This window comes from Arvicanthis niloticus, chromosome 11 (assembly GCF_011762505.2).
Source record: "Arvicanthis niloticus isolate mArvNil1 chromosome 11, mArvNil1.pat.X, whole genome shotgun sequence".
Classification (NCBI taxonomy): Eukaryota; Metazoa; Chordata; class Mammalia; order Rodentia; family Muridae; genus Arvicanthis; species Arvicanthis niloticus.
The window spans coordinates 55,556,912-55,579,006 of NC_047668.1; the positions used below are offsets into that span (position 1 = coordinate 55,556,912).

Genomic DNA, 22,095 nt, shown 5'->3' on the forward strand with positions numbered 1-22,095 from the left:
GTGTAACTCAACTCCCAACCTAGATATACCAACTACCTTTGACTGCCAGAGACACGTGAACATCAGCCTCCATGGTTCCTCTCTCTTGTTCTCCGTCTCTCTCTTAGTGCCTCCTCTTCCTTCTCTCCCTCTCCTTTACTCCTCCTCACAGTAGTTTATCTGAAAGATCCTTTTCCATTCCTGCTGGCTGGAAAAGACATGGTTCTGGAATAAGCCAATACACTTTCCCTAATCCCAGGCTACACAGGCATTCTTCCACACTCAGCCGCAGCCATTCTGAGAGAGCTCACTTTAGTCCCTCTGAAGGCAGACACAGTGGTTCTGAGAGGATGCACCCCAAAGTCACTCTGAGAGGAACCAGCACTGTCACTATGACAGACCCTATCACAGTCCCAAGGAGAGGCTCAAGCATCATTCCCCTAAGGAGAGACCCAGAAGTAGCTTGGCTAAAGAGTTCATGTCTTTCAGGGACCACACCAAAAAAATTCAAAAGCTGGACAAATTTGGAGGTGTGAAGTTAGTGGATAAGGAGAGATCTGTCCCTATTAAGTGTATTCCTGCTCAGCCACTGCCTGCACCCTCAACAATGAAAGAGCAATCTGGGAGGGAAGAGGAAGGGAATGGGTCTGTAATTTAAGATCAATAAAGGGGCGATCTGAACTCCATTTGCATCTTTAAGACCACTTGTGGGATGGGTAGGACATGGTTCAGAAGGGCCCCTTAAATCTTCAAACTCCACACATTTGCATGCAGCTTCCCCCATCCCCCACCCAGGGCTCCTGAAATGTCCACCCTGCCCCACAAGATGCTTTAAGCATACCTGTGACTCTCCAGAGCCTTCATCATCAAATAAATATCTGACGATGGTGCCATCTGCGTGACCTGAGAGTATCCCTTTCCCAGAGCAGCTGATGAGTAAAGGCTGAAAGGCAGACACAGAGGGAGAGACCATCACCTCACTGACAAAGCTGCTTTCTGTCAAATGCACTTGTGCCTGACAGTTCCAAGTGTTACTTTTGGAACTCACTTGGTTGTCAGCACTACCACGTAAGAATCTGTCCCATAGATAGTAGATGACTTGTTGGTTTTAGTGTTTGCTAAGCAAACCTGAAAAAAAAAAAAAAAAAATCAAAGAATACACACAAGTCTGGCTAGACTACTTTGAATATCTCCCAGGCCATGAGAAACAAAGCCCAAACCCCCAAATGAACAAAACTGGTCCTCGTGCATTCTTCTGCAGTGCCCACTTGGGCTCCAGGGAAAGGATGAGCACCGGTGCCCCCACCCCAACCCAGGACCATCATCCCCACCTAACACCTACCCCAGTGTTCCTCCCCTCCTTTACCTTGCCTTCAGCCAGTCCAAAGACAATGATGTACTCCGCGGGCCACTGCAGACAAGTGACAGCACTCTGTGTGCACAAGGGTAAAGGGACAGCCCGCCTGTGTGGATTAGCAGCTCTATGACAGCCGACTCCCACCACGGCCAGCACCCTAGACTTCTACAGGGGAAGTCTTCTATGGAGGAGGGGTACAACTAGGCTCTCTCTAGTAGGTGACAGTGAGCAGCCAGGCAACGCCATCCTTTAGCAGGTCAGACCAGCTTTAGCAAAGGCAGTGCCTGGTCACACTCACAAGCAGACAGACTCTGGGCCTTACCGTCTGGATGAACTTGTTGCAGATGACCTTCTTGTCACCCCTGCCGAGCAAAAGGAACGGAAGCATGCTTAAAATCACTGCCCCACATTGATGGTGATGGAGGAGGGCAAGACGGGAAACTTTTCCTGGCCCACTGGTGTTTCCTATCCTTGAGCGGAAGGTCTGACGGAGATGTGAGTGGGTGCCCAGGAAGCCCTGGAGCTACATCAAAGACAGCAGCATGCTGGTTTTCAGGACCTGCCACTGTCCTTACACTCATTCTGCCAGGGATGGGACTGACAGACTTGTGGGGTAGGCAAAGGTATGGACACAGAGACTCTAGAAAGTCTCTGCCTCCCACACCTGATCCTGGCACTAACCGCTGCTTCCCCACCTATGGCTACCCCAGTGAGGCATTTCTCATGCCCAACTCTTCTTTTGCAGGCCACCCACTGCCCACATCTGTCCTCACCAATCTTCTCCAATCTTGTAGACGTAGATGATGTTGTCAGTCTGTCCTATGGCAATTTTTGTGGAATCAGGAGAGAACGCCATGCCCTTCACCATGTAGCTCTTCCTGCCGTACTAGAAATCAAAACAAATTTAATGAGTATGAATGAAAGAGAAAAGAAGACACATGTATGCCCCAACAGACCCAGAAGACTCATACTGAGAAAAGGGGTGCTCCACTTCCCACGGCTAATAGGTTGGGGCACAGGGCACAGGATACAGGGCACGTGGGGGTCCTCCCCACCTTCATGTCGGCTGGCTTGGTGGAGAACTTGTCTCTCCGCTCTCCATGCTCATCGTTCAGCAGCACCACTCGGTCCACTGTGCAGACAGCAAATTTAGCATTGTTCTGGGACCAGGCCATGCAGGTCACCTTCGCAGCGCCATCCTGTGGAGGTGAAGAGTTAATGTAAGCACAGTGCTGGTCTACAATGTACAAAGCATTCCCTCAGGCTCTGCCACTAAAGGTTTCCGTTCTTGTAAGAAAACTTAGCTCCTATTCCAAATGTCTGATTAGCCACTTGGGCTTCACACACTTCTACTTACCAAACCTAACCCAAATATCTCCAAAGCCCGAAGGGAAAAGGATCATCGCACCCAAATCCCCAAACCAGCCAGACAACAGCCACTCCATCACCATAGCCATGACCCAACCATCCAGCACAGTGGGGTAGAAGGGGGTGCAGGTGCTTCATCAGATTTGCTGATCACTCTCCTTCCTGGGCCGAGTCCATCCTGGGCATCTGGCCCAGCTGCACCATGACAGCATCTTTTTTTTTTTTTTTTTTTTTTTTTTTTTTTTTTTAAGAGACCAAAGGTTTCTATTGCCAATATTTCCATTAGGGTATTTTTGAAATCACAGGTTACAGTACCAGTTTACCCTGCAAGGAGCACAACTTTGTATCGTCTACCCCTGAGCTAGGACTCCATCTGCTACTGTCTGCACACCCTGCAAACATTCCTGAGTTCCACAATCAGTGAGTTCTCCTCTCTCTACAGTAAGTGCTCTGACTGGACTGTCTTGAGTGAAACGGAGTCAGGCAGGCATTTTTATAAATGCTTGAAATCTATTAAGTACCACATGTCAAAACCCCAAAGTAGAAGCTATTATTATTCCCATTTTACATATGGAGAAACTGAGGCACTGAAAATTAAGACACTTGCTCAGGTTTATATATACAGTTTTTAGATGGCAGATCTAATATTTGAATCCATGTATGTTTGACTCTATAAGGTAAAATTCTAATGTCGTTAATTCTGCTGTAGGGGTTGGGGATTTAGCTCAGTTTTAGAGTGCTTGCCTAGCAAGTGCAAGGCCCTGGGTTCAGTCCTCAGCTCTGGAAAAAAAAAATTCTGCTGTTGTGGCATATGTATTAATGACTTAATTCTGCCATATATAATTTAGAATTCTTTTTTTGAGACACAGTCTCTCTATGTAGCCCTAGAACTCTCTTTGTAAACCAGACTGGCATTGAACTTACAGAAATATGCCTGCCCCTGCTTCTAAGTGTTCAGACTAAAGGCATGAGCCACCATGCCTGACTACTCTTATTTTTTAAAAGGTCTTGCTATGTATGTAGACTGGCTTTGAGCTCACAGTAATCCTCATGCCTCAGTCTCCCAAGTTCTAAGATCACAGGCGTGTAACAGCACAATCAGGTAAGGACTTGTTTGTTTAGTGCTAGAGAAGAATGCAAGGGCTCATGCATGTTAAGTGTGTGCTCTACCACTAGCAACATCTCCTGCAAACTGCATACTTGTTTTGTATGTAGGGCTGTCTGTCTGCTTGTGTGTCTGGGGTGGGGTTATATGTGCCTGTCTGTGTGTGCATGTAGAGGTCAGAGGTCCAATTAAGTGTTTTCACAATCATTCTCTGCCTCAGTTTTTTGTTTTTTTTTGTTTTTTTTTTTAAAGACAGAGTCTCTCATTGAACTGAAAGCTCATGAACTCGGCTAGACTGGAGGTCTAGGACTAGAACTCTAGGGACCCACCTGTCTGCCTTCGCAGCCCTGAGATTACAGGTGTGCCTGGCTTTGAGGATGATGCTGGAGATCTGAACTTAGTTTCTCATGCTGCTGCTGAGTCAATTCCCCCATAGCCAACCTTTTTATCTGTGCAGTGTCAGCCTGTCCTCTCAATTGGGAATGTCTCTCTCGTGTCAATCATCCTTCTCATGCCTTTCAGTTTATAATGCTCTTTAAATCCTTTTCCTTACATTTATGGTAGGGTGGGACATGTGTGGCAGTCAGAGGACAACTTGCATGAGCTGGTTCTTTCCTTCTACTGTGGGGTCACAGGGCTCAAACTCAGGTGGTCAGGGTTAGTGGCAAGTACCTTAGCCACTGAGCCACCTCACAGGCCTCCTCTGTCTGTCTCTTTCTCTCTCCCTCTCTCGTCTCATGTCACCCAGGCTGGCCTTGCACTCCTGACCCGCCTATCTCCACAACTGCTGAGACTACTATCCTGTGCCACTAAAGCTTACAATAAGGCTCTGTTCTGTGTAGAACTTTACTTTACATTCTCCTAAGTCGCTTACAGTTGCTCTCACTGTGGCTTTTCTTTACCAGATGAAGAAGCTAGTGATAGAAAGGCTGTGTATGGTGAGGGTTAAAGCCAGAGATACCATTTGGTCAAGTCAGTGTTGGAGCTAAGCCAAGACAGGAATTCTGTCCACTTCACTCCCAACCCCAATCGGTTATGTTTCTGGGCTCCTCCCCCAGTGCCCAGCCTCTTCTGCACCTGAGACACACTTTCACAATCCAAAAGAGAGTACAGCTTCCGCTCTACCTTTTTATTGTTGTTGTTGTTTCGTTCTGTTTTTCGAGTCAGGGTTTCTCTGTGTAGCCCTGGCTGTCCTGGAACTCACTCTGTAGACCAGGCTGGCCTCGAACTCAGAAATCCACCTGCCTCTGCCTCCCAAGTGCTGGGATTAAAGGCGAGAGCCACCACTGCCCGGCTCCGCTCTACCTTTTTAAGAGCTTATATCTAAAGTGTTTATTTCATCCTGTAGAGTTGTGATCGTGGTCTACATATGCGCCTTTCCCTCCCAGAAAGAGCCTTGAAGTACTGCGGGTAGATTTGATCCCGTAGAGCCTAAGTTTGGGGCGTAGCACTCAACTGAAAGCTTATAGTCGTTAGCGATGCATACCGACTGCAGAAAGATCTTTCACAATCTTCTGCACAAAGTAGAAGCTCAAAAGTATGAACTTCTGTCCCTCCCCCCTCTGCCTTTTTTTGTGAATGCCTGGTGGTCGGGGGGAATGGGAGAGGCATGGGATTCCTCACCTGAGGGCTCAGCAGGGTCCTCAGGTGCTTCAACTGCATGACTCACAGGGGTCTCGGATGCTCGCTGACCGAGACGACTCCAGCAGTTAACTGGACAAACCGCCAAGCATCTGCGGCTCTAGCGGTTGACGTACAGGCGACGTGAGTTCGACAACGTCATAAGGTCACGTAGTGGGTTCGCGAGAGTGCAGACAGGACTGCGCAAGCTCAATGAGTCCTTGGGCGGGATCATAAGAGGGGGTTGTTTCCGACCAATCTCGTAGCTGCATGCAAACCTAATACAAAGCTCCGCCCACACGCTTCCTCCCTCTGGGGATTCTGGATCACCAAATCCTTACATTTTGTTATTGTCCTACCCCGCCAGCTGTACTTTAGTTGCTTAAACTCTGGAGGAAAGCAAGGCAGAGGCGGAAGACAATTCACAGAGCTGAAACCTTCACGTCCTCCCAAAACTTATGTGACTTGTGGGAGGCCACTCAATACTGATAGTGAAAGCTCAAGGATATACCTGGTACTGTGTTTAGATTGAGCAGCGGTACAAACCCATTTTACACAACAGGAGGCAGATTAAAGGAGTTACTCGCTGGAACAGCTAGTAAAGGGTGGAACCGGGATTCAACCCACAGCTAATAACCTTTGAATTCCTGTAAGAAGACTCAACTCTCAATTCACTATCTCCATGCCCAACTTCTCTACCCTGTTAACAAAGTCTCAGGAAATTATCCAGGATTTGGGGGATATATTGGAAGCACTAGCTAGGAAAAGAGAAGGCACTATGTTTGGTCATTGAGTAAACGATGAGTTCAAAACTGATTGCTGAAATCCAGATGTCTCTATGAGTCAGTACAGGAGGCAGACCGGAGCTTGGTTCCCCTCCTAGCTTAGAGCTGCCTGACACCTGGGGTGAGGGATTGGTTAAGGAGAAAAGATACCATCTTCTCTGTTTGAGATCCTTTCAACGATTTTTGGTCTCATTTCTTGCAACAGATCAGAGAGATCGAATGAAATGCAGAAATGTTATCCATAGGCCTTCTCTAAATGGTCCAAGGTTGGCAAGACCCATAGCCCCCTAAAAGCATAGCATATGCTTTCCAGGCAAATGCTGGGTCCAAAGCCTTGAGCGCACAGCAGTTGCCAATGGCAACGAGTATTTCCCTTCCTGCCACCACATCCCTCTTAACAATTAAGAACCAGTAGAGGACAGGTCCCATTTTTTCACAGGTAACAAATAGGTCCCAGAAGTCAAATTACAATTTTTTTGACAGGGACATCCAAACCCCTCAGCTTTATTTCTAGAATCCTCTGGATATGTTAGAGTATAAATATAAACTCATTTATGGATTACAATTATTATTAACTTTGAATGAACAGAGACATAGATGGAAAAGAAAACAAAGAAGAGGCACTGGTGTGCCCGGGGTGAGGACACATGGCACCAAGGGCACATTAATGGTGGCTGTTCTCCCGTCAGCTCCCAAGACAGCTCAGCCCTTCTGACCATTTCCCCAAAGTGAGTGGTGGAGTCAGAAGAGTGGGGAAGGGATTGGTTATATAATTCAATGGTAGAACATTTGCTTCGTATGCACAAGGTCCTGAACAAAGATTAAAGAAAAAAATCTACTGGCCCTTTTATGTGACATGGCCTGGTTTCCGTGGGTATGAAAACATCTGTGACTTCTCATTTTCTCTCTTCTCATTCAGCAAAGACAAAGAAGGGAGGCCTCTGGCTTTCCATCCCCCTTCCCTTTTGTCTTTCTCAGCCCATCTTAGATGAAAACATTGATTCATTGATGCAAACATCTTATAATGAGTGTCCTTTCAGGTGGAGGCGTGAGAACTGACAAGGTGTAGAGATGTCTTCAGTATACCAGTCAGTTCCAGTTTGTCCAAGAACCTTTATTGGAAAAATGTCCCAGGGGTGAGATCACCAGCAGCTGGAGAGGCTGCCAGGTGAGGGAGGAGCACCAGAGGCTCCGTGGAAGACATTGGAATAGTGCAGTGTCTGCCTCTAGGCCCAGATGGGTCTTCTTACTCACTGGAGGAGGACAACACCGACAGAAACACCCCTCTCTGAGCCCAGAGGCAAGCTGTGGGACAGCTTGTGGGTGCCAATAGTCCTGATGCAGGTGACATGGGGCCCCTATCCGGGACCTAGTGGGATAGGGTTGAATAAATGATTCTCCCCTGGACCTGGGGGATGGGAGGAGATGTTCCATTTGATATCCACTCCCAGGTCCAGGGGTACAGAGTCTACCAGACATACATTCTGGCCCTGCTCACAGTGGAAAGAGGATGGGTACCAGCCTGAGATTCTGGGAGCATAATGCCTTGTGGGAGTCTCAAGCAGATTACCTTCTTAGGCTTTCCCTGACCTCACCCCAACCCCATGTATTTATACAGTGCATCCTATCTTCTGGTTCTGGTTCCTTGTACAATCAAACATCAATGGTGTTGATGGATGGAGACTTTTTCTGTAAGAGAATAATTACCCATCCTGAGTTCCAGAAAGGTAAATGTGTCACCCTTGCCTTCTAGACTCCTTCATCCCAGACATTCCATGCACACATGCACACACACACACACACACACACACACACACACACACACACACCTTCTTTTGCCTTTCACTGAAAGGCACCCAAATCCTTCTGCACCCTAGTCCCCCTTCCCACACTCACTGGTCCCACATCACCTGTCTTGTCCCCACTGGCCTTCCCTGAGGACTCTATTCATGTCCCTTCTCCTTCTCCTTGGGGTTGTTGTTGGAGTCATTGTCCTTGATGATGTCATACTGACGGCAGAATAACCCAATTACAGCTGAAAACACAACCATACCATCTGAGCCTTGATATTGACTCAAGGTTCTTGAAGCCTTGCAGATATCCATGCAACAAGAGAATCCTTGAATTCCTGGTAGCCATGCAACCCTCACCTCTGGGCTTGCAGCAGGCTCTCCCCCTTAAACTTCTCCTGATTACCTCCCCTCACCCGCCTCCCCCACAGCTTTTTTTCTCTCCTTTGTCCGGACAGATGCCTTCACTACTTCCTACTATCTCAGACCCAAGTCCCTGCTTCCCCATGCAGAACTTACCAGCCCACATGAGCAATACCACCACAATGATGACGACTTCTCCTGTCTGCAATGGCCGCTCTCCATCCAGACCCTCCACTGTAATATCACCTAAGAAGAGAGCCATTCTCTGGGTTACAAAGGACCCACTGGAGAGCTCTGTCACATACAGAAGGGAGATGCTGGAGGTTAGAGTCAGCCTGGGTCCATCATTGCACTGAGCCTGGAGTTACGGGGTGGCCCTGCTCAGGGAGGAGCCTTTGGTGGGTAGCATTTAGAGATCAAAGTATGATTATAGAACTTGCTCAGATCAGGCTGTGGTGGGTGTGATGTTACTTTGGGTAAAAGGACGATTAAAAGCCCTTCCCCCAAAGGATTCATTAGCAGCGTCTCTATAGCTGGTCCCCTGCCCACCTGTTTTTCTTTCCTTTCCTGGCAGTAGAAGGAATTAAATCATCCTATTCATCTGAGCTAGACAGTTGTTAGCCTTAAGCAAGTAAACGAGAGGTTAAAAGCCAGGGAAAAAGCCACTAACACAGGCTCTTACCTGGGCTGGAGCTGTTGGAGGGCAGCCTGTCAGAACCCTTGAGAGTGCAGAAGTGCACACGGGGCCCTGGGGGGCTCTCTCCCCGGAGGCCGATGCTCCTGACCTGCACTGTGTAGTCACTGTCTTCAGCCAGGCCCCAAAGAGCACAGGCCCTGGTGGTGGTGTTCACCTCCCTAATTACACGCTGCCCGGGGCCATTCTGTCTCTGCAAGGAGATGGAGAGAAAGGAGGACAGCCTAGCCCCAGTCTGTCTCCATCAGGCTTAACTCAGGACTCTGTAACATCCAAGCACTCAGAAGGAATAGCGTGGAGGAAACTGGAGGGATGTTCAGAGATCCAAGGGCACAGGTTGGGGAGACGGGGTGATTCATACTTGCTGGGAAATGGAGTAGCCAATGACGATGTTGCCTTCTGGGACGTCCCAGGACACAGTGGCCGAGTTGGCTCTGAGATGAGTGACCGTCACATTCACAGGAGAGGGAGGTCGGTCTGGGGGTGCCCGAGTGTTAACAGGTTAAGAGGTTTCACCTCCACGCTAGCTCCGAAGGACCCCCACTGCGGGCATCCTCTTCACTCACCTGCCCGTACAAAACCCAGGTCACAGCTGACCAGCAGGAGGACCGTGGGACTCAGATATGGGGAAAGAGGCATCAAAGAAGCCATGGTTTCCACCGAGTTCGCTGGAGGGGCCAGAGGCATCCACTTGACATCCAGGCGAAGATCCTGGAGGAGGCAGGAGTTGAGGGGTCAGGAGCTGCCCATAAGGAAGTGGGATGCAGTAGCTCTTTCCCAGGCTTCTCGGGGCCCACAGCCCATCCCCCCCCCCCCCCCCCCCCCCCCGCGCGTGCCTTTCCTGCCTCCGCATAACCCCAGTGACCACCCCAGCCCCTACCGGAGCGCTGTCTCATTAACCCACACCCACTTCCTGGGTCCTCGTGGTCGGTCAGGCCCCAGGGCGGGGGTGGGGAGGTGGGGGGGGCCTGCTCGGAGCCCAGAGGGCAGCCTATCGCCAGACCAGCAGCACTGGCCCTACCCCATCCCGCTGGCGCTACCCCTACCCCATTCACCTGTTTAACTACCCCATGAATAATCACTTTGACAGCGTTAGAAGCCTGCTCCTGCTCCCACTTTCCTTTTTCTTTTTTCTGCCTGTCTATCATCTATCTATCTATCTATCTATCTATCTATCTATCTATCTATCCATCCATCATCTATCTATTTATCTGAGACAGGGCCTCTCTACATAGCTCTGACTATCTTGGAACTCACTCTGTAGAGCAGGCTGGTCTTGAACTCACAGACATCCGACTGCCTCTGCTTCTAGACTGTTGGGATTAAAGGTGTATACCACAACACCTGGCTCTTCCTTTTTCCTAATACAGTCATATTATTTTAACACTTTAAACTTTTCAAAGTATTTTTATACAAACTTTAAATAGATTGCTCATTTTGCCCCTGACACCACTGTGGAGTGAAAAATTATAAAGACCATTTTATGAAATATGTGTAAATTTTTCACCTTAGACCTTGGGCAGAAAAGCACCTGCCAGCAGGTTTGGGTCCATCTAATTAGTTACAGAGGAGGGGGAGTTACAGGACAAAGGCCTGTTAAGAACATCCCAGAAACTGACTGGTGAAGAGAGGAACTACACCCTGACCCCATGGTACCTACTAGTGTTCAAAAAAAAAAAAAAAAAAAAAAAAAAAAAAAAGTAAAACAACCAATCCTGTGCACCTGCTCGAAAGTTCGCTTTTTCCCCACCCCGCCCATATATAAGCGCTAGACCACTGAGCCATGAGGTCAGTCCCTCTATCCCCTATGTGAGATATGGGGATATGGGCTGGCCCAGAGCTCTGATTTAATAAACCACCTCATGTGCTTTACAGCAAGACGGTCTCTTGTGTGTCCTTTGGGTGCGTGCTATCCTGTGACTTAAGTGGACCTCCTTTCTGGGGAGTCCCAGACCTTTCACCACCTCTGAGTGGATAGCTGAGCAGGGCTGCTCCCTGATGGGCATTATAAGGCTACAGGCTCAGAAGATGCCGTCGCCATGAGGCCCAGAGGAATGGGCACATTGTGGTCTCCAGCCAGGCTGGAGCTTGGGTTTCCCAACTGGAGCCTGAGGCCAGCTCTCCCACTGTTCCCTCCCTGAAGTCACCAGCAGTCCTTCTCCTTCAAACCTTCTTGAGGTAAGACAGGATCTCCTGAGGGGATTAATGTCCTGTCAGCTGTGGCCTTTGCACCGGTGTGACTCTCTGAGAACACCTGGGCCTTTGCCAGTGAGGCAGGCTCAGATTTTTTAAGTTAACTCTATGGCTCATGGGAAGTCACCCAGACTTTTCTGACTCCTTGTGTCAGGAGCCAGCTGACAGCTGGCCTGGGGTGTGCATTTTGGAGCAGTTTGGATAGCTCCCTCTTTGAAAAGTTTAAAGTGCTTTTCTCTTCTGTGGTTGTTGATTGTTTCTATTGTTTTAAACAGGGTCATATGGAGCCCAGGTTGAGCTCAAACTTGATGCATAGCTGAGGATGACCTTGAACCTCTGATGTGGGCCACCATGCCTGACTCCAGATGTGATTCCTTTTCATTAATGTATTTAGTCAGTCCTCAGTTTTTTGAGAAAGGATTTCACATCTATAATCTAGGATGTAGCTAAGATTGCCTAGAACTCTGGACCCTGCTACCTCCAATCTCCCAAGTGCTGGGATTATAGGCATGCCCTGCCATACCCAATTTATAATTGTTTTGCTTATGCTTGTTTGTTTTTGACAAGGTCTCATTATGTAGCCCTGGCTGGCCTAGAACTTGATAAATTGACCAGGCTGGCCTTGAACTCCCAGAAATCTGCCTGCCCTTGCCCTCCTGCTATTAGAATAAAAAATGTACACCGCCATGCTTGGGTGTTTTTGTTTGTTTTCCTTTTCTGTTTTTTTAAGATGAGGTCTCACTGTGCAGCCCAGGTTATCCTTGAACTCTCAATCCTCCTGTCTCAGCTTTCCAAGGAGCTACAATTACAGGTATGTGTCTGACCTTTTTTTAAAAGACTTATTTATTTTATATATGTGAGTACACTGTCTCTGTCTTCAGGCCAGAAAAGGTCGTTGGATCCCAAGCAGATGGTTGTGAGCCACCATGTGGTTGCTAGGAATTGAACTCAGGACCTCTGGAAGAGCTCTTAACCACTGAGCCATCTCTCCAGCCCATGTCTGACATTCTAATAGTCTTGGTTATATAGTGCCAAGTCTCTCCTGGAGATGTACTCCTTGGTAGAGTCCTCAGACAGTATAGGACATTACATGTCAGAAGGAGGAGTACGTTATAGGTGTGATTCTAGCCACATGGTCTGCAGAAGGCCTACCACAGACGCTCCAACAGCAGTGCTGGAGCTACTGACTGCCATCTGCATCTATTATCCTTGGTTACTACGTGGAGAAATGCAACTTTGTCCCTGTCTGGAGACTTTTTATGTCAACTTGACACAAGTCAGAGTCATTTGGGAAGAAGGGCTCTCAATTGAAAAAAATCATTTTCTTAATTAGTGATTGATGTTGGAGGTATCCAGCTCATTGTGAGTAGGGCCACATCTGGGCTGGAGGTCCTGGGCTTTATAAGAAGCAGGCCGAGCAAGCGTGAGGAGCAAGCCAGTAAGCAGCACTGAGCCATGGCTTCTGCTTCAGCGCCTGCTGTGAGTTTCCTGCTCTGCTTCAATTCCCTCTCTGATGTCCTTAGATGTAGACTGTGATATGGAAGTGTGAGTCAGATTAGATCCTTTCCTTCTCCAGTTGCTTGTGGTCATGGTACTTCTTTCCAGCAGTAGAAACTATTGCCCACATTTGGAGAGACAGTATTTGTGGACTGGAGGTGCTGGGTAGATTGCTGGCCTGGTGTGTATGAAGCCCTGGTTTCTTTCTAGCACCGCATAAACCCAACTGTGGTTCACTGTTGGGATCCTGACACTGGGGAGGCGGGAGCACCATAAGAACATCAAGATCATTCTTGGGCCAGTCTGAGATCCATGAACCCTGTCAAAGGAAAAAAAGGAAGAGAGAGGAGGGAAGAAAGAAAGAGGGAGGGGGGAAAGAGGGAGAAAGAAAGAAAGAAAGAAAGAAAGAAAGAAAGAAAGGAAGAGGGAAGGAAGGAGGAGGAAGAAAGAGAGAGAAGGGAGGGAGAGAGGGAGGAAAGAAAGGAAGGAAGGAGGGAAGGAAAGAAGAAAGGCAAGCTGCATCTTTCATGGAATTAATAGTGAACACGGTAGTGTGAACACCCTAGATAAGGGACACCCTCACCATGAGATCCCCGGACCCAGGAAGCTCTGAGGAAGTTTGCTGACTGTGGGTACCTCAGCTTCCTAAATAATTCTGTTTCTCAATGTCAGATTACCGCAGTTCATGAGTCACACCTGGGAACCGCCCCAGCAGCATTCCAGGATGAAAGGGACAGGCCTTGGTTCTGATGGCTGATTGACAGTGAGTCAGGGGAAGGGCACCAGACAGGCCGTCTGGAGAGGCAGACCCTGTTTTACACAGGAACCTAATGAAGCAGAGAGATTTAGCTGCTTTTTCTGTCTGGTACAAGTGTCTGGGAAACCAGTGTTTGGTCCCAAATCCGGCCTCCTGGGTTTCTACTACAGCTGTCTCCATGCTTGTATCTCAATACTTGTACCTCCTTACGTCTCCACAACTCATGTGGTGAAATCCTAGCTCCCAGGGTTACAGCACCGGGGTCATAGGTCAAGCTGGGCACTATGGTACATGTCTGTGGTCCCAGCGACTTTGTAAGCTGGATGGAAAGATTGCTTGAGGCCATGAGTGAAAGGGAGCTTGGAAACAATGAGACCTGTCTCAAACAAACAAGAATGCAGCATGCCTATAATTCTGGCTCTTGGGAAACTGAGGCAGACACACTATATTTTGGTAAGTTTAAGGCTGTAGGCTGGATTACATAGGAAAACCATGTCTCGAAAAAACTGAGAAACACACACAGGGTTGGGGTATATACATAGGTCAGGCCTTAGAGGGTGACAGGGGTCAGAAAGTTAATTGAAGCATTCATTAATGAGATTAGGTTTTGTTTGCTTTTTTCTTTTTACTTTTTTTGGCTTTGCTTTGAGACAGATTCTCACTATGAAGCCCTGGCTGGCCTGGAACTCGTTATGTTGACCAGGTTGATCTTGAACTCACAGAGATCTATTTGTCTTTAGCACTTAAATTCCAGGATTACAGGCATGCACCACCTTGACTCAGTAGGTTAGTATCTTTTTTTACATTTTATTTTGGAGTCTGAACTGTGAGCACTTGCACGCAGGCCAGAGAACAACCCCAGGTGCTTTTCCTGGAGTACTATCTACATTTTTTTCTTTCAGATTCAGTCTCATTGTCTTGGAAGTCAACAAGCAGACTAGATTGGCTGTAATATGGAGCCCTAGAGATCTGTCTCTGCCTCCCCCACATTGGGATTACAGCTACACAGCACCATCCCTAGCTTTTTGGCATAGATTCTGGGGCTTGAAAGTAGGTCCTTGAACTTTCAGGCAAACACTTTATCAACAGCTGAGCTATCTCCCCAGCTTGATTTATACAAAAGATCATGTTCTTCCTGCATGTAAGGATGCAACGGGACACTACAACCTGTGAAGTAGGTCCTCACCAGATACAGAATCTATGGCACATTGACCTTGGGATTCCTAGGCTCTAGACCTAGCTGTAAACAACAGACATTTGCAGTTTAGGAGCCATGGAAGCTATGGGATTTTGTTTAACAGTCTGAATTGACTAAAAAACTATAAATTTGTTCCATGTTCACAATATAGATAGATACATACATACATACATACATACACAAACACACAGATCATGTACCTTTCTGGATGATGTTTTATTCAAGTCAACTCCTGGAGATTGCCAATATTCAATCAAATCACAGTCATGTACTTTAAGTCCTGATATTGTTTCATAACAAAAAATACAAATCACATCATTAAGCAGCCATTCAAAACGATGGTTGTGAGTTATTAATAGTTGTTTTCTCCATGCACTCATTATTCATTCACCATTCATGAGAGCTCAATATGAACCAGCGTTCTCTAAGCCCTGGGGTGCAGAATGAAATTCTTGTGGGTCGTTTATAGACTAGTGGGAAGATAATCCAAAGATATAGAAACAGCCAGGGCTAGTGTGGGCAATGCATGCATGTAGTTTGCACTTGGGAGGCAGAGGTAGGAGGACCGTGAGTTCAAGGTCACGATTAGGTATATAGTGAATTTGAGGCCAACCTGGGCTATATGAGACTCTGTTCAAAAGAAAAATGGAGGGAAGGAGGAGGAACAGTATCATGACAAGCTCTGTGAAGGAAAACAGCTGAGTAAGGAGAGGCCTAATTTAGGAAACACCATCCCTAAAAACTTCATTATGAAGCTGACATCCCTTTTCATTGTTATTCCTGAAGATGACTTCTGAAAGACGTTGTAGAGAGTGCGTCCCGGGAAGAAAAGCTCACAGACAGGGGGAAAAGCAAGGTCATGGACCCCACAACAGAAATACACTTGGCAGGACTGAGAATATGGAAGCTGGTGTTGTTGGATCACAGAGAGCTAAACAGAGAAACAAAGACAAAAGGGACTTGGTCACGTGAAGCCTGTGGGCCCTATCAAGGAACTTGAACTTTCTGTAAGTGGTGAGCTTCCCCTTGGAGGAGTGAGAGCGGGAAGTGGAACGATCTGCTTTACAGTTTCCAAGGGGCCAGTCTAAGAGCAGGGAGTAAGGGCATCCACACAGGTACCTCAGAGAAGCCTTCTGCAGGACGCATGTGAGAGCCGAGGGTGGCGCTGACCCAGTTTGCATGGAATCGGTGGCACAGAGTGTTGATCCAGAACAATAGACTTTGTAGGCAGATCCCAAGCAGGATTTGTTGATGGATGGCGGATAGGCTAGGGAGGAGAGTCAATATGTTTATAATGTAAACAGAAACTTCGCAAAAGAAAAAAATTCTGTTTGCAGTGTGGACAAAACTGTTTTAAAACTCAGCAAGTAAAAGTGCTTGCTGTTTGTGTGAGCCTGACTCCCTCGGCTGGATCCGTGGTACCCACAATAGGAGGGAGAACTGAGTCCAAAGTTGTCCTACTGTCACATGTGTGCCTACACACACACACACACACACACACATACACACATACACACATACACACACACATACACACACACACACATACACACACACACACATACACACACACATACACACACACACACATACACACACACACACACAAGTGCACACACTTGGGAGATCAGAGTCAGAAGTTCAAGCTCATCCTTGACCTCTCAAGTTTGAGGCCAGCTTGGGATTCATGAGACATTTATTAAAAACTACCCCTCTCACCAGCACTTGGGAGACAGAGGCAGGCAGATCTCTATGAGTTTGAGGCCAGCCTGGTCTACTGAGTTGCAGGACAGCCAGTGCTATACAGAGACCCCCCTATCTCGACAAACAAACACAAAAGCAAACAAACAAAAAAAGCTATCACTCTCAAAAAAAAAAAAAAAGTTCTTAAATTTTACTAACAAGGAAGTTAATTGTGGCAAAATAGACCAAAAAAAAAAAAAATTGTTGAGGTCAGATCACATTTATAGATTTTATAGATAGATGTTTAGCAAGGTTATTTCTTTTTAAAGAAGGAACTGGAGACTGGCTCAGCCATGGCTCAGAGGACCTGAGTTTAGTTTTCAGTACTCACAGAAGCCTGCAGTTGCAGCTTCAGGCGATCCAACACCTTCTGGCCTCAGGAGCTCACGTGCACATACCCACCCTCCAGACATATAGACATACACATAATTTTAAAATAAGGTACATCTTTTTAAAAATCACATGGTAATCACACACAGTACTCATGAGGAAGATAAAGAAACAAGGGGTCGGGGAGGCCTGGAGGAAACTGGCGAGTCTCTGCTGAGGCCAGAATGGACACTGAAGGAAGACAGTGGAGTTAGTTGAGATAGTGTGTGGTGGGGAGCTGGTCCTCCAGGCTCAGTGCTGGGTAGTGGGGAAAGCCTGGCTCTGCCGGGGAAAGGGGGGGCGGGGGGCGGGGGAAGCAGGCAGAAGTGAGGCTGCTGCCCCTTGGCAGCCAAGCAGATATGAAGATCAGTTAAGGCTTCTGCGATTCCTCTGTAGATGCTCAATGCAGCTAACTATAGATTGATCCTTTTCGGTATCCGTGTTATGTGTGAGCACACGTGTGTGTGCAAGTGTGTATGTGTGTGTGTGTGCACGTGCACCTCCATCTTCATTTGAGACTTGTTCTCGTCATCTGCTGCTTCCCCCTCCCATCTAGATGTAAGAGTGTTGGGATTACAGATCCTCCCTCCCTGCCAGGCTTTATGCTAATCTTTAGGATTCTAACTCAGACCTCACACATGTACAACAAATGGTGTAACCACTGTATCATCTGCCCAGCTCTTATTTTTTTTTTTTTTTTTTTAGACATGGACTCATGTAGTCTAGGCTGGCCTTCAACTCACTGTATATTTTAGCATGACTTTGAATTTTGGATTTCCCAACCTCTAATCCTCTGAGTGCTGAGATTGAACCACGGTCCTGGTAGTATGCAGTGCTAGGGACTGAACTCAGGACTTCATATGCCATAGCCGGGTCCTCTACCAGTTGAACTACATTCCCAGACTCATATTTTTCCCCAGATGTTTCTCTTTTTTCCAATTTAATGAGGCTCATGGTGTATCTCAGTGACTAAATTTGTATCTAGGGTGCACGAGGCCCAGGATTTCCCCAGTACTGCAAAAATAAACAAACCAATGAGAATTAATTTAAAAATAAGCATGCTAGGCTTAGCTGCACCTGGGAAGCTGAAACAGGCAGATCTCTGTGAGTTTGAGGCCAGCCTGGTCTACAGAGTGAGTTCTAGGACAGCCAGGGCTACATAGAGAAATCCTGCCTCAAAAATCAATCAATCAATCAAATCAATCAATCTAAGGGCTATGTCAATGCATGTCTGTAATCCTGGTACTCAGGTAAGTGGAAGCAGAAAGATCATCATTGGTGCCATTGTAAATTCCAGGCCAGCCTGAAATACATGAAACCACATCTTAAAAACAGCCAAAAGTAGATAAAAAAAATAAAATAAGAATTTTGATTGGCAAATTCCAGCCTCCAGAAATTACAAAAGAAACCATAGAGAAAAAGCTGTAGAGAAAAAAGAAGCATTTAGAAACCTGGGCTTGGTGGTAAATACCTGTAACCCAGAACACTGGGCACTGTGACAGGAGAATTAAGATTTAAGACTGTCCTCCACAATATAAGTTGAAGGCCAGTCTGGGCTTCTGATATTCTTTCTCAAAAAAACAAAACAACAGCAAATGGAAAAGATAAAAAATGTTAGTGTAGACTTGATGCTAAACATGATAGCATACATTAGCAATCCCAGAGCTCAAGAGGCTAAGGACCAGGATTGCAAGTTTGATATTACATAGTGAGTTTCAGGATTACATAGTGAGTTTCAGGACATTCTGGATTACAATTAAGAGATCCTGTCTCAAACAAACAACATCAACGACAATGAGAACAAATCTAGACTGGGAAGATGTTTCACTCCCCAGTTAAGAGCACTGGCTACTCTTCCAGAGGACCCAGGATCAATTCCAGCACCCACATGGCAGCTCATAACCATTTACATCTCCAGTTCCAGAGTTTCTGACGCCCTCTTCTGGTATCCATGGGTACTGTTTATATGTGGAGCATAGGTAAAACACCCACACACACAAAATAATCAAAATCATGAGTAAAACTTAGAAAAGAAATCTAGGTTTAAAGATTGAGGATTTAGCTTAGTGGTAGGGCATTTGCTTATTATGGGTAGAGGATTGATCTAAAGAGCCTGAAAAAATAAAATTAAAAGAAATTAAAATCTAAGTTTGATATACTGGAGGACTAAAATTAGACCAAGCATCTTCCAGAGGACGCAGTAATTTTGTCACATAGCCATATCGCCCTCTGCTGGCCAAATCTGGTTTTGCTTAGTAGTTCAAGTCCAGTTAGTCCTGTTTTTGTTTGTAAGGCTCAGGCTGACCAATGACTAATTCTATCTTCTTGGTATAGTTTTATGGCTGTAATCTGACTGTCACCTGGTCTTTACTTGAAGAAGTAGCTGATATGGAAATCCCCTGGGGAAAAAAAGAACTTTCTGTATCAAGCTGAGTGTGGTAGTACACTCTGTAATCTCAGTACTTGGGAGGTTAAAACAGGTCGGGCTACACGGTGAGCAAGCACTTCCATTATCATGGATTGCTCCATAAGTGGCTGACTTGTCACTTTATGGTAACCTAACCCACTGTGTAAGGGAAAGGCCACAGGGTTGCAGGGCTGGAGCTTCAGTGACTTTGTTTCTGGTTTGACTTTATTATTTTAATTTATTTTTCTATTATTTTGGTTTCTTCTCCCTAGATACCTCATCAGCTGAAGCTTCCCAGCTGGGTCCTCTTTAAAAAAACAAGGCTATTTCCAAGGACACACCTCTAATCCCAGCATTCAGGAGGCAGAGGCAAGTACAGCTTTGTGTGTTCGAGGTCAGCCTGGTCTACAGAGTAAGTTCCAAGACAGCCAGGGCTACTCAATGAAACTCTGTCTCAAAAAAAAAAAAAAAAAAGAAAGAAAGAAAGAAAGAAAAAAGAAGGAAAGAAAGAGAGAAAGAAAAGAAAAATAATAAAATTAGTTAATTAATTTTTTAAAAACTAGAAGAAAGAAAAAGAAAAATAATAAAATTAGTTAATTAATTTTTTAAAAACTAGAAGAAAGAAAAAGCTTGGCCATTATGTTTTCCCGTTTCCTAGGATTCACGTGAGGCCCATGCAAGTGCTAATCACAAGGCTCCTTCAGTCAGAGTAGAACACAGTAAAATATAAGGGTTTGTGACGGCCACTTCTGGTCTCACTTCATTAATTTCTTGCTCTAAAGGTTTTTTAACATGCACTCATTTGCTTAACAAACAAGAGTGATTGCCTAAGTTTGTACAGTCACAAAATAAAGTATGTTGAGTGTGAAGAGATGGGGGCTGGGGGTAAAAATCACACTCTTGTCTGTAAGGGACACACAGTAATAGTAAGAAAGACAGACCTGGTTGTTCCAAGTCCGGCTATAAAGAGTCCTGTAAGAGTTACACAGTGGAAGCCCCAGGCCAGCCTGGTCTGCAGAACAAGTTTCAGGATAGCCTGAGCTACACAGACAAACCCTGTCTCAAAAAAAAACTAAAAAACCAAACAATCCAAAGGAAAAAAAAAAAAAAAAGCCTTGTTTCAAAGTAGAATACAGGACTGGCCAGAGGGCCTGGTGGGCAAGAGTGGGCCACACAAGAGTGACTGAGTCTCTGAGTCTCTCTGTCTCTCTCTGGTGTGATTTGAGGGTGTTTCCAGAGAGGTTTACTGATAAGGAAAGTCTCTTTAAGTGGTGTGCACTTGGGGTTGAGTTGTGGTAGATGAGGCTGTGTAGACAGGAGTAAAGGAGCTGCACGGGGACACGGGGACACGGGGACATGGGGACACAGGGACACGGGCACACAGGAAGACAGTGGTGTGTCTTAGGGGGACTGCAAGTCAGAACTGTCAGAGAATAAAACATGGAAGAATGGTGGGAGATGGGGCTGGAGAGATGGCTCAGCAGTTAAGAGCACTGGCTGCTCTTCCAGAGGCCCTGGGGTCAATTCCCAGCAACCACATGGAAGCTCATAACTGTCTGTAATTCCAATTCTAGGGGATCTGGCAAAGCACCAAGGCACAAAAAATAGAAATCCATAGATCTTTAAATTAAAAAAAAAAATTGGTGAAAGACACAAAACTCTCTGCTTTGAGTGTGGAGGAGGGGAAAGGAACTTATTTACTTATTTAGAAAAGGACTGTGTTTGTCTGTTTGTTTGTAGCACAGAATGACCTCAAACTAACTGTACAGCCAAGGTTGACCTTGAGTTTCTGACCCTCCTGCTTCAATTCCCCGAGTATTGGGATTACAGGCATCTGCCAGCGTGCCCAGATTTTCAGAGGCTGAGGATCAAACCCAGTTTTTCATGTCTGCTAGGCAAGCGGTCTGCCCACTAAGCCAGATTCTTAACCCTGGACCCATCCCCCTTTCTTGAGTGCCTTTTATGGCCTGAGAACACAGATACATATCATTTGACCTAATCTTTATGTAAATCCCATAAGGGAAGGTAAACACTCTTATCCTACTGTGAAAATAGTTGTTCAGAGATATTAAGTAGTTTGGAGGGACTTTCCTCTTGGAAGCAATGATTTTTCACCCTTGGTTCCCATACAGAAGGACCTGGGCCAGTGGTAATGACATAGAGAGAGAAAGATACACTTGCATTTTATCCAGCTCTGCAGGTGGCCAAGGAGTTGGCCAAAACAGAGCCAACCACAACAAGGAAATAGTTCAAGAATCAAACACTCTCCAGAAGTCAGGTTGTCAGAGCCAAGAAAGGTAAAGTTTGCACAGCCAAAGCGCCACTAGTAATTGGCCCAAAGGCCAAGTTCATCAGTGGAGCTGGACCAGCAGAGTCCGGAGGAAGGCCAGGAACTCCGAAAGTGGGCAAGCTACCAGCTAAACCTCAAGCTGCTGGCCCAGCTGACATTCAAATTCTAGGAATTGAGGGGTAGCAATGTGACACAAGGAGATAAGTTTTGTTATTTGTTTTGAGATTGGGGGAGGGGGCATTCTCTTGTCCAGGTTGACGTTGAGCTTGTTCTGTAACTGGGGCGGCGGGGCGGGGGGTGACTTTAAATTCTTGATCTTCATGCTGCATCTTCTTAGTGTGGCTGGAGTCATGCCTAGCTTTATCTTCATTTTTTTTTAATTTGATAAACTTTGTTTTATAAGCTTGTAATAAGAGCTGGGTGGTAGCAGTAGTGGTGGCAGTGGCAGTGCGTGCCTTCAATCCCAGTACTGAACAGGCAGAAGCAGGCAGATCTTTGTGAGTTTGAGGCCAGCATGGTCTATAGAGCAAGTTTCAGGGCTACGTAGAGAAACCCTGTCTCAAAAAACCAAAACCAACCA

General features: G+C 46.3%; 2 protein-coding genes across 4 annotated transcripts in view; both read right to left on the reverse strand.

The window, feature by feature from the left end:
• Positions 1-5,570, reverse strand: part of LOC117716846 (intraflagellar transport protein 172 homolog) — a 31,604-nt gene extending 26,034 nt beyond the window's left edge. Inside the window, exons 1-8 of one of the 3 annotated variants that reach the window (XM_076942203.1) lie at positions 5,433-5,570; positions 2,392-2,535; positions 2,110-2,222; positions 1,659-1,698; positions 1,346-1,411; positions 1,028-1,107; positions 821-908; positions 37-187 (exon numbers count right to left, since the gene is read on the reverse strand). In XM_076942203.1, coding sequence (XP_076798318.1) covers positions 146-187; positions 821-908; positions 1,028-1,107; positions 1,346-1,411; positions 1,659-1,698; positions 2,110-2,222; positions 2,392-2,535; positions 5,433-5,471 — 612 coding nt within the window. In that variant the 5' untranslated portion in view covers positions 5,472-5,570 and the 3' untranslated portion in view covers positions 37-145. Of the gene's footprint in view, positions 1-36; positions 188-820; positions 923-1,027; positions 1,108-1,345; positions 1,412-1,658; positions 1,699-2,109; positions 2,223-2,391; positions 2,536-5,432 lie in introns of all 3 variants that reach the window. The other 2 variants (XM_076942202.1, XM_076942204.1) reach the window with 2 other exon arrangements.
• Positions 5,571-7,307: 1,737 nt separating this feature from the next.
• LOC117716758 (fibronectin type III domain-containing protein 4) lies at positions 7,308-9,863 on the reverse strand. The gene is made up of 6 exons (XM_034513787.2): positions 9,628-9,863; positions 9,423-9,538; positions 9,050-9,254; positions 8,524-8,613; positions 8,125-8,249; positions 7,308-7,903 (listed from the first exon to the last, which is right to left on the reverse strand). The coding sequence occupies exons 1-5, from the start codon at positions 9,746-9,748 to the stop codon at positions 8,158-8,160; spliced, it is 624 nt and encodes a 207-aa protein (XP_034369678.1). The 5' UTR covers positions 9,749-9,863; the 3' UTR covers positions 7,308-7,903; positions 8,125-8,157.
• Positions 9,864-22,095: the final 12,232 nt, after the last annotated feature.

Excerpts from the sequence above, each read along its gene's own strand:
- LOC117716758 (XM_034513787.2), bottom strand. The coding sequence starts at position 9,748 with ATGCCTCTGGCCCCTCCAGCGAACTCGGTGGAAACCATGGCTTCTTTG. Across the intron at positions 8,614-9,049 it reads CTCCAACAGCTCCAGCCCAG|GTGATATTACAGTGGAGGGT; the intron begins GTAAGAGCCTGT and ends CTCTCTTCTTAG. Across the intron at positions 8,250-8,523 it reads GGTATTGCTCATGTGGGCTG|CTGTAATTGGGTTATTCTGC; the intron begins GTAAGTTCTGCA and ends TTGTGTTTTCAG.